Source organism: Panthera uncia, chromosome B4 (genome assembly GCF_023721935.1).
Source record: "Panthera uncia isolate 11264 chromosome B4, Puncia_PCG_1.0, whole genome shotgun sequence".
In the NCBI taxonomy this organism is placed as follows: Eukaryota; Metazoa; Chordata; class Mammalia; order Carnivora; family Felidae; genus Panthera; species Panthera uncia.
Window position 1 is genome coordinate 93819045 of NC_064809.1, and position 14113 is coordinate 93833157.

Genomic DNA, 14113 nt, shown 5'->3' on the forward strand with positions numbered 1-14113 from the left:
CTGACAGCTCAGAGCCTGGAGCCTGCTTTCGATTCTGTGCCTCCCTCTCTGTCTCTCTGCTCCTCCCCCACTGATGCTCTCTCTCTCTCTCTCAAAAATAAATAAACATTAAAAAAAATTTTTTTTAATTAAATAAATAAATAAATAAACATTAAAAATTTTTTTTAAAGATATGAAACTATTTCATCACTATCAGCACCTCCATACTCACCCCTTTTTCTTTCCTCCCCAATCCCCAACTCCTGGAACCACTAATCTGTCCTCTGTATCTATAATTTTGATATTTTGAGAATGTTATGTAAATAGAATCATACAGCATAGTAATAATTCGAGATTTTTTTTTTTTGCTCACCATAATTATCTTGAGATCCACCCAAGTTGTTGCATGTATCAACTTCATTACTTTTTATTGCTATGTAGTGTTTTATGGAATAAATGGATCACAGCTTAATCATTCATCTGTTAAAGGATATTTGGGTTGTTTCCAGCCTTGGATATTATAAATAATGTTTCTGGGGCGCCTGGGTGGCTCAGTCGGTTGAGTGCCGACTTCGGCTCAGGTCACGATCTCGCGGTCCGTGAGTTCGAGCCCCGCATCGGGCCCCTGTGCTGACAGCTCAGAGCCTGGAGCCTGTTTCAGATTCTGTGTCTCCCTCTCTCTGACCCTCCCCCATTCATGCCCTGTCTCTCTCTGTCTCAAAAATGAATAAAAACGTTAAAAAAAAAATTAAAAAAAAATAAATAATGTTTCTATGAATGTTAACATAAAGGTTTTTGTGTGTACGTAGTTTTCATTTCCCTGAGTAAATGCCCAAGATACAGTTAGTTGCTGGGTCATATGGTGAGTATATGTTTAGTTTATATGCCCAACTGTTTCCCATAGTGGCTGTACCATTTTATATTCCCACTGGAAATGTATTTGCTTCTGTTTCTCCACATCCTTACAAGGATTTGGTGTTACCACTATTTTTTATTTTAGCCACTGTAATAAGTATGTGGTGATATCTCATTGCAGATTTAATTTGCATTTTCCTAATGGCTAACAAAGTTGAGTATCTTTTATGTGTTTATTTTGCCAATTTTATATCTTCTTTAGTAAAATGTATAGGGTGCCTGGGTGGCTCGGTTGGTTAAGCATCTGACTTCAGCTCAGGTCATGATCTCGCAGTTCATGAGTTCGAGCCCCGTGTCGGGCTCTGGGATGACAGCTCAGAGCCTGGAGCCTGCTTCAGATTCTGTGTCTCCCTCTCTCTCTGCCCCTTCCCCACTCATGCATGCTCTCTCTCTCTCTCTCTCTCTCAAAAATAAACATTAAAAAATTTTTTAATGTCTGTTTATGTCTGTGATAGCCAAAATAATGGACCATCAAAGATATCATGCCATAATCCCCAGGACCTCAGAATATTTACACAGCTAAGGCACTTTGCTAAGGGTATGGAACTTGAGATGGGGAAACTCATCCAGGAGTTGAGTTATCCTGGATTATCCAGGTGTGGATTATCCAGGTGGTCCCAATCTAATCCCATGAATCCTTAAGTGGAGAAACTTTCAGGGAGAGCTGTGACTAAAAAATAAAGACCAGAGATGGAGAGATTGCAAAGATGGCATATTGCTAGCTTTTTTTTAAGTTTTATTTATTTATTTTGAGAGAGAGAGAGAGAGAGAGAATATGCACATAAGTAGGGGAAGGGCAGAGAGGGATAGAGAGAAGCCCAGACAGGCCCAGAGCTGTCAGCATAGAGCCTGATGTGGGGCTCGAACTCACAAACCATGAGACCATAACCTGAGCCAGGATCAAGAGTCGGACGCTTAACTGAAAGGTAGGAATTTAAAGTGCGGGAAGAGAAAAAACAAAGTGGCATAAATGGTCAGTTATTAAAATCAACCAAGACCTCTAAAACAAAGGAACCTCAGTGTGGGGAGGTAGCCTGGCTCTTCATCTAGTCCTGTGGCTAGAAATGTATTTATTTGAAATAGCCATCATTGAAGTTGATTCCTTTGTTTTTCTTTTCAAGTTTTTGTATAAATTCTATTTACTTAATTGTTCTGTATAGATGTTGTCTGTGTGACTTGTCATGCATTTCTGCCCAGAGCCGCACATATACAATCATGGGGGCTTAGTTGGCTTGTACTCATTCCGTATCTGGCCTCAGGATAAGAAGTGAGCCTTCTGTTCCTGACGCCAAGAGGGCTAAATTTGCCTCACCTCCTTGAGCCAGACCAGGCTGGGCCCCTGGAATGGATCATAGAGAGAAGAGAAATATGCAGATGCCAAGGCTCCTAAGATTGTGAGATATGATAAAAGAAACAGAAAAAAACAGCTTGCCGAGGACTGCACTTAGGCAAACTTAATGACTAACCATAAATCACACAGGGGTAGTGTATATTTTGCCCTGGTGAGAACACCTTCCACTTCAGGAAGTGTCACCTGAAGGGAGGACATTCCACCCAGGACCCTTAACTGGGACTCCAACCGGGCTGTTGGCTGTTCACCGCAGGGCTTCCTCAGCCAGAAGGTTGAGTGTTGTGAGTACCCGATTTGATATATCAACCCTTCTTTGTTCTCTATACTTCTCTCCCTCTTTGTGTTTATTATAATTATATATTCCCTTTCCCTTAAAATTAATAAAGTTTTCCTCCACGAAACAAAGTGCAGCTATCATGAATTACTATTATTCAAAACATTAACATACAGTGTAATATTGGCTTCAGGAGCAGAATTCAGTGACTCATCACTTACATACAACACCCAGTGCTCATCACAAGTGCCCTCCTTAGTACCCATCAACCATCTAGCCAACTCCCCACCCCCCTCTCTCCATCAATCCTCAGTTTGTTATCTATCTTTAAAAGTCTTTTATGGTTTGCTTCCCTCTCTTTTTCCCCCCTCCCATACGTTCAGCTATTTTGCTTCTTAAATTCCACATATGAGTGAAATCATATGGTATTTACCATTCTCTGACTTATTTCACTTAGCATCATACACTCTAGCTCCATCCACAATGTTGCAAATGACAAAGTCGATGCCTCTTTGCAGTGGATGCTTCTGCAGTCAAAGCTTAAGTCAGGCACCTGCATACAAAGAAAAAACAACCTGTCAGGGTTTACACCACAGAAATAGAATTTCCTCTAAAGCCTCTAGCCACCTTGATCTTAGGCCAGTGAGATCTGTGGTTGACATCTGATGTTTGTTTTCCAGCAATTAAGTTTGTGGTAATTTGTTACAGCAGCAAGAGAAAATTAATGTAATTTCTTTTACCAATTGGATTTCTTAAAATGTTCAGTTTTGAGAGGTCTTTATAAAGTCTAGGTTTTAGTTCTTTGCTGGATTTGTGGTTTGCGAACATTTTACCCTAGTCTACAGCTTGTTTTATTTTCATCCTTTTCAGTCTTCTGCAGAGCAAAAGTTTTAATTTTGATAACATTTTATTTATCAACTTTTCCTTTATGGATCATAATTTTGATGTCAAGTCTAAGAATTATGCTTCACCCTACATCCTGAATATTTTCCTCTATTTTTCTAATTATTTAAGAGATTGTAGTAAAATATACATACAATTTACCATTTCAGCCACTTTTTAAGTGTACAATTCAGTGGTATTTATTGTAATTAGAAAGTTTTCTTCTGTTCTCTGTATTGTTTGTATCAAATTACTTTTTTTGTTGGTTTGTTCATTTTGGCCCCTGCCTTTCAGCCTAACTGGGTAATGATTTCTGTTCATATTTAAGGAACTAAAACCAAAAGCTGATTGAAAGCTTTAGGTATACAAGTGGGGTTTGTTGCTATTTGGTGTTTACTGTAGGATGATGTGGTTGGTAATTTCAATGGAGATTTCTAACTGTTGGTACCTATAGGCCTGATTTCTTCAGCTGGTCAATTTACCCAGAGAGAAGTCCTACAGTCTTTGGCTGTCAGCTCTTTGGTCCTACTTCGTATAGTTAAGCACAAAAACAATGTTTTTAGTCTGACTGTTGTAAGAGTTCAGGAAAGGTGGAGATCAGTGAGTTGTGGCAAAGTTGGTAAGTCTTAATAGATGATGTGTGACATGGGATTAGCCCTGAAAGACAAATAGGTCGGTTGGAAACTGAGGTGAGAGGGAATCAAATTGAATGGGTAATTAAATGTTGTAGTTTACAGAGGTGAGTAATCACTTTCAGCTGATAGTGTGGTACAGCTGACTAAGACATATATCAGCAATGGAGTCTCTAATTTCAGCCGTTAAGCTGCTTGCCACTTTGGCAAATCATTAATCTCCTAAGAGACTCAATTTCTTCAAATGAGAACATGGGGAGACTACTGCTAAGTCTTGGCCAGGTATAAATTTGCTTTAAGATACTTCCTAAGATTCTTTTACATCTTTTTGAGTGATGACTTTTTGAGTGATAAGTTATAGTTAGGGAGTGACTACATAGTTTATGGGAGTGAATTTAGGACTATAAAATTACTCACTCCCATGAAAACAGTAATTATTTTAAGTTATAGGGAACACCATAACTTTATTTATATTAAATTTATATTCATGATTCTTTAAAAAAATGACCATTTGTTTCATGTAAGTGTACTATGATTTTTTTCTTCTAATACAGTAAAAAACTAAAACAAGAAAACAAACTACACTGAAATTCTAACCTTGTTTCTTCCCTTTGCATATATACAGAGGACATCACCGAAGAAGGAAAATGGTCTCTTTTCTCTTGAATGTAAAGCATAACTGTGCCATTTGTAAACAGAGAATTGAGTTAATTTGTTAAACAAACCCAGGGTTAGTATCTACTATGGGTCTCGCGTTTGTGCCAGGTTTGGTGGTCATCGCAAAGAAAAGCATAGTCCATACTTTCCATTAGTTTACAGCCTACCAGGGAAAGAAAGGCAGGTCAGTAAACCAAGTATTTTACAGTGTGATACCATGGATCACAAAGATGGATCCTCTGTAATTGATGTCTGCTTTGGCTTGCCTAGCAGCCATTCTCCTTTTTTGTAGAATGGTTCCTAAATTCTTCTCTGGGAATTACCCTTCCTTTCATTCTCTGTACTTTGGCGCTGTGGGCATATGAGTCAAATCTTGCCAATCAGAATATCATATATACTTTGGGCCACAGTGATTGGTATAGGGATGGTCCCACGATCCAAATTAAGCCAATCTGCTACAATTACAAAGAATCTTGGGACAGACACAGCATGGTATTCAGGGAACAACAGATATTTGGCTGTGGTTGGAAAATTGGGTCTGAGTGGCAAGAGTTGGGAAATAAAGCTAAAATGGTAGGCAAGAAGAGTTTATGAAGGGCCTTGCATGTTATGCGGGAGAATTTAGACCTTTTCTTGAAGAGATGGAAAGCCATAGGGAATTTAGGCAGCGAGTTCACATGATCACATTTATGCTTTGGAAAGATTAATCTGGTGTGGTTATGAATGATGGATTAGGGGAAAGATGAAGCAGAAAGCAAATGAATTAAGAGGCCACAGTAGTTGTCCATACAAGAGGTAACCAGAGACCTCAACTCTAGGATTGGTAGTGGGAATAGGAAGGAGACCCAATGGGGGGATGTTTGCCATGAGCTCTCCAGAAGACACATCAGAACTGGGTAACATGATAGCAACACCTTCGTGGAGAAATTGTGTTCTGGCTGCAGCTCTAATTGAGGAAATGGTAGTGAATTTCAGAAAACAAAAGCAAAATGTAAGTTTCATTTAAGACTGTGCTTCTTAAAGTTTAATGTGCATACAAGTCAACTGGAAATCTTGTGAAAATGCAGGTTTTGATTCAGTAGTTCTGGGGTGGGACCTGAGATTCTGCATTTCTAACAAGCTTCCAGCTACTGCAGGTCTGCAGACTACATTTTGAGGAGCAAAGATTTAGGAATTTTTTGAGGTGTGATGGGTCATTCAAGTAAAAAGGTCCAGTGGGCAGTAGGTGTTGGGCCTAGGCTTCAGGAAAGAGAGACTTGGGCTGGAGATATTTCAGAGTCATTAGCACATATGAGGTGTGATGTCAGAATATAAAGATAATAGTCTAGGAAGAGTGCTTGGAAAAAAGTAGAAGCCCAAGGATAGCCCATGGGTAGTGCCAGCATTTAAGGGGCATCCAGAGGATGGGGCTTAAAAACATGGAAGTAGCAGATGAAACTAGGATGCCAAGTTTTCAATGAGAAGGCTTTAATTCCCAAATTTATTATATAAATAGTAACTGCCATTTGTGGGATATACTATTCGAGGCACTGTACTAAGGGCTTAAACTTTTCTCCGAAACACAAGGTGTAAGAAATGCCATATTAAAACATTCCTCTAACCACACCCCATTACTCTGAGTGGGTGGAAAGTTTAGTGTGGGTCACTATTAAGGATCCACACACCACACCTAGGATGGTATGAAGGTTCTAGGGGGTCTCACTCAGCCCAAAACTTTTGGGAAAGGCCTCAAGTCTTCACTCAGTGTTGATTACTGCTAATATGCTTGCTTCCCCAGCTCATTTATCCCTTGGTGGTGAGCTGCTTTGCTGATTCAATGACAAGCGTAGGCATGGGGTCTTGGCCATGGTTGGAATCTGTGATGCTTAGTGTGCAGCCTCTTTAATGGAAACTATACATCTATTCCTTTTGAAGGTCTTGCCACCTTCCTCACTTATAAGGTTCCTGATATTCACAGAAATTTCAACCCTCCTTTTCTGTTATTCCCTTTGGTTGCCACTTATTCGACTAACCTCACAAGTCTCTAACCTCTCTCTATAGTTTGGAGAGAGAAGTACCTCAGTGGGTACAGGTGTTTTGATACAAATGGGTCATTTATTTTTACTGGGGCAAGGAAAGTCCCAGAGCTATCAGGAGTAGTACCCAATCATCTTCCGGCATTCCCCCCTGCCCCGCCCCCCGCATTCTTTTACAGCACTGATCACATCTTAGTATCTCAACAAATCGTCTTAACACACGTGTACTGTCCCATGAGATCCGTACAACCAATCCATGGGTAATTCTCATTTTACATCCTGAAGCTTGGATGAATTTAGAAACTTGTGTCACGTCACAGTTAAGTAAGTGTGGAGGAACTATCAGCTATGTGCTTTCGACTTTGGAGCAACGAGGGCGTGGTATTATCGCAATTCCTATCAAAATGCCTCCTCAAAAGGCCATGTGTGAGTTGCAGTGAGCAGACTCAAATTCAGAAACGTCACATACAGAAAGGGAAAGTCTCTGTATGGGGGATTCCTTTAACCCTCACCACAGTCCTACTATCCTGATTTTCAGATGAGAAACAAGCTGAAGGTGTGACCTACCCATGGCCACAAATCCAGGACCACGTTTGCTGGCTCCCAATTTGTGTTCTTACCATCAGACCAAACAGAACTGGCTTGTGAGTGGCTCAGAGTCTCGTCCCAGGCAAACCCCGCTGCAAAAACACTTCAATTTAGGTTACCTCCTGGTAAAAATAAATTCGTACATGCGCGGAACGCACCAGAGGCTCCGCCCTAGCGGCCTCTGAAATCTACTCAGTGCGCCTGCGTCAGGCTGTTCCTCCCACCCGCCCCTTCACTCAGCGCGGTTCCCGCTACTCCCCGCCCCTTTCCCGCCCGGATATCAGCCTAGTTTTGGCGGATGTTGTTGTGAATCCGAGAGACACGTGAGGCTCTGCTACGTCATCACAAGCACGCGAAGGAAAAATGGCGGCGGCGGGTGTTGTGAGCGGGAAGGTAAGTAACGGCCGCGGCGAACGCCCCTACTTTTCTTTGGGACAGGGGTGCTTTGTTACTTGGAGGCCGGTCGGGGAGGGACGTGAAGGCCACTCTGCCTCAGGAACAGCGTGTGGCGGATGTAAGAGGAGAGGAGTTGGTCGTGTCAGCTGTTTTCTCGATATTGCCGGCTCAGTCTGGGAATTAGAGACCGGCTCCTGCTCCAAGGCCAACTAGGCCTCGGCTCTCTTCTCCCCTGCACTGCTCCGGAGCAAGGGGACATTTATTTGTATTGCCTTTTGTAAGGAACAGGTAGTTGCCTCGTTCCTTTCTTTTTTGTGGCTCACTTTTTCCTAATTCTAGGAAATTTTTAGATCTACTCTTCTGATTCCACTGTCTCTCTCTCTCTCTCTTTTTTTTGGTCTTCCTTTGAGGCGTTAATCTAACTTGCCCCTGGCTTTCCCTGCTTCACTCTGCTGAAGGCATCTTTGTCCCTTTCGGGAGGAGCTGAAAACAGGTGCTGTGCAGCTGGGCACTTAGAAGAAGAGAGTGTATTGGATTCATTTTACCAGACTGCCGAGTTGGCTGGTGGTTGTGAGCAGCAGGGCGTGTTTCCATTCAGGGAACAGGAGATTTACACCATCCTACGCTTGTCTAGGAAGGCGTTAGTTAAGGTATTTATTTCCTAGGCGTCTCTACGATGTTCTTGTGGAAGTATCTGTGATGCTGTCTTAACACCTCCTAGTTAGCAACTAGGATTAGGTGCGGAGGAGATTTCGTTGTATAGTGCATATACACCTTCCGAGAGCATATTTTAATGCCTGTTATTTAGGACTGTCAGGACATGCCACAGGCATCATTTCCCACTGCAGGAGTATTTCGTAAACAGTTGGGGCTGGTGATGACTCATCGAACACTAAAGACTACATATTTACTTGTCGCCGGTAGCTTCCTCTGTTCTTTGAGTTTCCGTCATTTTCTCTATGTTGCTCTCCTTATCCCATTTTGAATTATTTGGCAACGTTTGTGGTTTGGTGTATGGACTACTAGACTTGGCAGAATAACACATTTGGTCTTGGTTTTGGTGTTACTTTGAAGTGTGACCTTGGGAAACTGAGCACGCATGATTTCTCTGTCCTTCATATTTTTTTATTTCCAGAATTATTACTGTTTGTATAGGAGTTGTTTAGGATTACATGAAATAATAAAAGCATTAAGAAGGATTTCATACTTCTGCGTATTGGCTATTTTAAATGATAGGTTGGTTGTAGTTTTTGGATTATTCATGCTCTTTGATTGCTGTGTTGGTTTTTAAGTCTTCACGGTGGCTGTTGATTTTCTATTTGACTCATTACATATTTGAAAGTTATCCTGCTTGATATTCTGTCTGGACCGTTCCAGTGTAGATCTTTCCAAGAAGGGATCCTTTCCATTTGAACTACACTTCCCTTTTTCAGGTGTGGATTGATTTTGAGAGAATCTTTGAGGTGATGAAGCCCAGTTGTGAAATGTAAGACTTTTTTCACCCTTTCCTTCCAGCCACTCTTTTTCATAATATGACTTGAAGTTAGTCTTTTATTTCATAACTCTACTTCATCACCTCCTTTATTCTCATTGCAATACCATTACCATCATTCCATCTAAACCATTTTCTATGCCAAAAACGGCCCCTCTCCTAAGTGATACTGTCATGACCAGCAGAACCCACTTATTCTTCCCTCAGTAGGTTCAGATCTAGTTTAATGGTATCATCATTCATGTGGTTGCATGTAAAACAAACCTGGAGACATCTATTTCAATAACAACAATTAATCAAGAACTGAGTTTTCTAGTTTACCTTAAAGACATTTCTGAAATTTCTGCATCATCTTCATTCTCCGTACTTAGTTCCTTTAGTCTACCTCTAGTCTTGAGTTCTTAACAGATTGTTCTCCTTGTTTGCAGTTTCTTTGCCCACAATCCTCTCTCTACACTACCACTGGAGGTTTTCTTTTGTAATGTATACATCTAAATGTACAAAGCTGATTATCTCTAGCTTTAAAAAAACAAACTATATATATATATATATATACTATATATATATATATATATTTTTTTTTTTTTTAAGATTTATTCATTTTTGAGAGACAGAGAGACAGAGCTTCAGCACAGAGCCCGACACGGGGCTCGAACCCACGAACCATGAGATCATGACCTGAGCTGAAGTCAGATGCTTAACCAGCTGAGCCACCCAGGTGCCTCCCCCCCTTTAAAAAAATTTTTATATTATTTTATTTTTAATTTTTTTAATGTTTATTTCTGACAGAGAGATAGAGAGCATGAGCGGGGGAGGGGCAGAGAGAGAGGGAGACACAAAATCCAAAGCAGGCTCCAGGCTCTGAGCTGTCAGCACAGAGCCTGACGTGGGGCTCGAGCTCACAGACGGGGAGATCATGACCTGAGCTGAAGTCGGATGCTCAACTGACTGAGCCACCCAGGCGCCCCTTAAATTTTATTTTTAACAAAATCTTTGTTACTGTCTCCATTAAAATACTACTAAAGGCTGCTTAACTTGGCATAAAAGGCCATGTTCCCTGGGCATGAGCAGTCAGCACAGAGCCCGGAGCCTGTTTCAGACTTTGTGTCTCCCTCTCTTTCTGCCCCTCCCCTGCTTATGCTCTGTCTCTCTCTCTCAAAAAAATAAATAAACATTAACAAAAAAATTAAAAAAAAAAAAAAAAGGCCATGTTCCATTCCTGGCTTTATCTTCTGCTTCCCTACTTTCTAGTCTTGTTCCTTTGGGAAAGGGGAATAGGGAAGAATATGTACACACACACACACACACACACACACACACACACACACGTGTGTCTGTATATTTGAAAGAGTGAGTGTATATATGTATATGTATGTGTATTTCTTTATTCCCACACCCCTCTTTCCCCCAGCCAAAGGTTCAGCTAAGACCTGTCAAGCTTAGAAGCCTAGGGCAGTGGATATTAACCAAGGTTCACAAGAACCACATGTGGTACTTAAAAAAAATACAGATGCTGGACCACAGCCCAGCCTTATTGAATTAGAATTTCTCATTGTTGAGATCTAGGATGTAGACTAACTTCTAACAGTTCTGTTTTGCTTGCTTTGTACTTTGAGCGTAAGAAGTGATAGAGGAAGTTAATCTTTGTCATGTAGAGAAGCGTTGTGAAGTAGCAGTTAAGAGTTTGGATTCTGGACCCAAACCAGTTTCAAAACTAACTTCATACTTACTAGTGATTTCAGTCAAATTACCTAACCTTACTGTGCTTCCGTCTTTTCATTTGTAATATGGGATGATATAGTACCTATTTTATGGGATTGTGAGGAGGATCAATAAGTAAATATATTAGATCTACCAATACATGGTAGATGTTGTGTGTTATTTGTAATCTCAGTTTCTCTGCAAGTCATTATTTAGGTTATGGCAGAATTTTAAAGATTTATAATATGATTTTTGGTATGGGTGTAAACTTCATTTTTGAAGTTAGCTCTTGTTCTAAATCTCATTGTTATTTTAGGAGTTGAAAAATACCTTGTTTTAGAAATCATGTAGTTTTGGGCACCTGGGTGGCTCAGTCGGTTAAGCGTCTGACTTCGGCTCAGGTTATGATCTTGCAGTTTGTGGGTTCGAGCCCTGTGTCATGCTCTGTGCTGACAGTTCAGAGCCTGGAGCCTGCTTCGGATTCTCTGTCTCCTTCTCTCTCTGCCCCTCCCCAACTTGTGCTCTGTCTCTCTCTATCAAAAATAAATAAATGTAAAAAAAATTTTAAAAAATCATGTAGTTTTGATGAATGAAAAACTCATCACAGTAGGACAGTGGTTAAGGCGATGGAGCCTGATTGGGTTCAAACCCTGGCTCCACTGCTTTATGGCTGTTTTACTTTGGGTAAATTTCTTAACTTCTCTGTGCCTGTTTTTCTCATTTGTAAATGAGGGATAATAATATTTCCATTGTGGAATGGTAAAAAGGATTAATATTTGCAAAGCATTTAGAATAGTGTCTGGTGTCAAGTAAGTACTCAAGAAATGTTAGCTGTTGTTATTACTATGTTAAAGAAAACCTTTCAGACTCCTTAAAAATTGTAAGGTTATTATTGGTTAGGATATAATTGAATGCTGGTTTCTGCTGCCATTTTCCACAAAGATTTGAGCTATATAGTTATGTAAGATAAATTAGAAAAAAGGTAAAAGGGAAGTAAATAAGTATAAGAAAGGTAAATGGAACTGGAAATACTACAATTATTAAATAAACTGCTGGAGTGGGCCACAGTTTAGCTCTATGTTTTTTAGTGGCCCAAGTAAAGAGGGAACCCGATCCGTTATAAGGATGATAGATCCACAGTAAAATAAAACCAAAAGCAAAACCCCCAAAAAGCTAGTTTCTAAAGGGTAGAACAGAGAATAAACTCTCCTGTAAGTCCTTTTTACTGTGTAATATAATGCATGTACTATATGGCATATTGTATCCTTCTGGTAAGAAAGAAGGACCCTATAATACCCCTAGTATGCTGATGGTTTTATGCCAGTGGGTCAGTAGTTCAGTAAATACAGGGTACCAATTTGATGTCTTCAGGTCTCTGATGATATGACTAAATTCAAGGATATATATTTGCATATATATTTTAGCTGAGCTTTTGAAAGTGGGTTTGAGTGTGATTATAAACCCCGGTTAGTTCTTGGAGTTCAGTTGTTGTTGTTGTTGTTGTTGTTATTTTTTTTTCTTACTATCTGTGGGTACAACAGTATGTTTTAACGTCAACCAAATAGGGAAAGTGACGTTCTCGTATGAGTATTGAAGGGAGAAATAGGGACACTGCCTGTTAAGGTCATCATATGTCTTCTATAACTGGTGGACAGAATTGAATTAATGGAATGAGTTGAATTTACCTGCAGAGAAGGCAGGAGAAAGAAAATAGCCCGAAATAAGTTTTGCTTTAGATCCAGGTCCCTGATTGTTAACGTTTACTTTCACTTATTCAGCAAATATTAAGCACCTAATTTGTTACAGGCAGTATATTAGGTATTGGAGGTATATCAGCCCCTTACCTTCTGTCTTAAGACTTCAGTTCTTTAGAAGGAAAATATTCACTAGCACCCACCCCTTTATCTTGTGTAAATAAATGCAAAATGAATTTCAGGTCCTTGAAGTAAGTGTTTTTTGTTTTTTACTTGTTTTATTTTTTATTTTTTAAAATTTACATCCAAATTAGTTAGCATATAGTGCAACAATGATTTCAGGAGTGGTGCTATTTTTAGTATATGTATTCTGAAGACCAGTAAACTGACTAATCATTAGGGCAGGGCCTAAAATGTTTCACCTGCCTAGATTCTAGCACAAAGTACGTATTCAGTGAGTAGGAACAAGCAAGAAGGTAAAGAAAATGATTGGGGACTAGAGTGGGAGAGATGGAATACTAAGAGTGCTCTTCTTTTGGAGTTAAAATGCCCTATTTTAGTACACTTGGTTTCACTCCTGTTTTTACTGTGATTGTTTTAGAATTTAGTTCTATTGAAAATAACTTGGGTGCCTGGGTGGCTCAGTCGGTTGAGTGTCCTACTCTTGGTTTTGGCTCAGGTCATGATCCCAGGGTCGAGCCCTGTATTGGGCTCTGCACTGAGCGTGGAGCCTGCTTGGGATTCTCTCTCTCCTTCACTTTCAAGTAAATAAAAGAAAAAAAAAAGAACTTGAGACCTTTGGGAGATCAGCTTTATTTTTGTTAGTTTGTTTTGATGGCATTCTTAGTAGAAATTTATTTTGTACCTTAACTTTGGCCTCTTCTAATTCCTTTTAGATATGCTTATAGCCCTGTGAAACCCTTGTGCTTAAGAAACATCAAGAATATTCTTAGTATCTAGATATTCCTGGAGAACTTTTCTTTTCCTACACTAGATCTTATAACATGGTAATACGTTCCTGGTGTAGAATACAATATGAATACTTCTTTTTTTTCTTTAGGAAACATTGGAGTACCTTTTGTATACTGAGTTCTTTGGACACAGAGTGGTTAAATACAGACTTTACTTTTGACATAATACAGTAGTTAGCAATTTTAACAAGTTATTTCAATTTATGAATTAATAAAAACATGATTTTTTTGGTGAAAGTTAAACTGTTAGGTCTTTGATGTGACATAACTGCTGGGACTAAATGAGAAATTATAACCCGACTTTTTTATTTTCACTTTTGAGTGGAAGATTTGAAATCCTTATGAAATCTATTTACTGTCTCTTAATATGCAATACTATAATGTATATGTAGTTCTTGGTATAAGAGAAGGCATTCACTTAGTCCTCATTATACCTCCCCAGACTTAAATTATTCCTGCCTTCCTGTCTGACATTGTTTGGCATACTGTTTTTTTTTTTTTTTTTTTTTTTTTTTTTTTAAAAAAACTTTTTTTTTTTTTTTTTTTTTTTTTTTTTTTTTTTTTTT

The 14113-nt window shown here is 39.5% G+C and overlaps 2 protein-coding genes across 4 annotated transcripts in view; both read left to right on the forward strand.

Moving 5' to 3' along the window:
* RAB21 (RAB21, member RAS oncogene family) overlaps positions 1-14113 on the forward strand; it is a 99730-nt gene that overhangs the window by 66519 nt on the left and 19098 nt on the right. The gene's annotated exons all lie outside the window — the stretch shown is intronic.
* The window catches only part of TBC1D15 (TBC1 domain family member 15), a 94107-nt gene that overhangs the window by 9133 nt on the left and 70861 nt on the right, over positions 1-14113 (forward strand). Inside the window, exon 1 of one of the 3 annotated variants that reach the window (XM_049625978.1) lies at positions 7578-7686. The exons of the other annotated variants lie outside the window; for them this stretch is intronic. Within the exon in view, the coding sequence (XP_049481935.1) occupies positions 7657-7686 (30 nt within the window). The 5' untranslated portion in view covers positions 7578-7656. Of the gene's footprint in view, positions 1-7577; positions 7687-14113 lie in introns of those variants that run through there. 3 annotated transcript variants of the gene reach the window in all.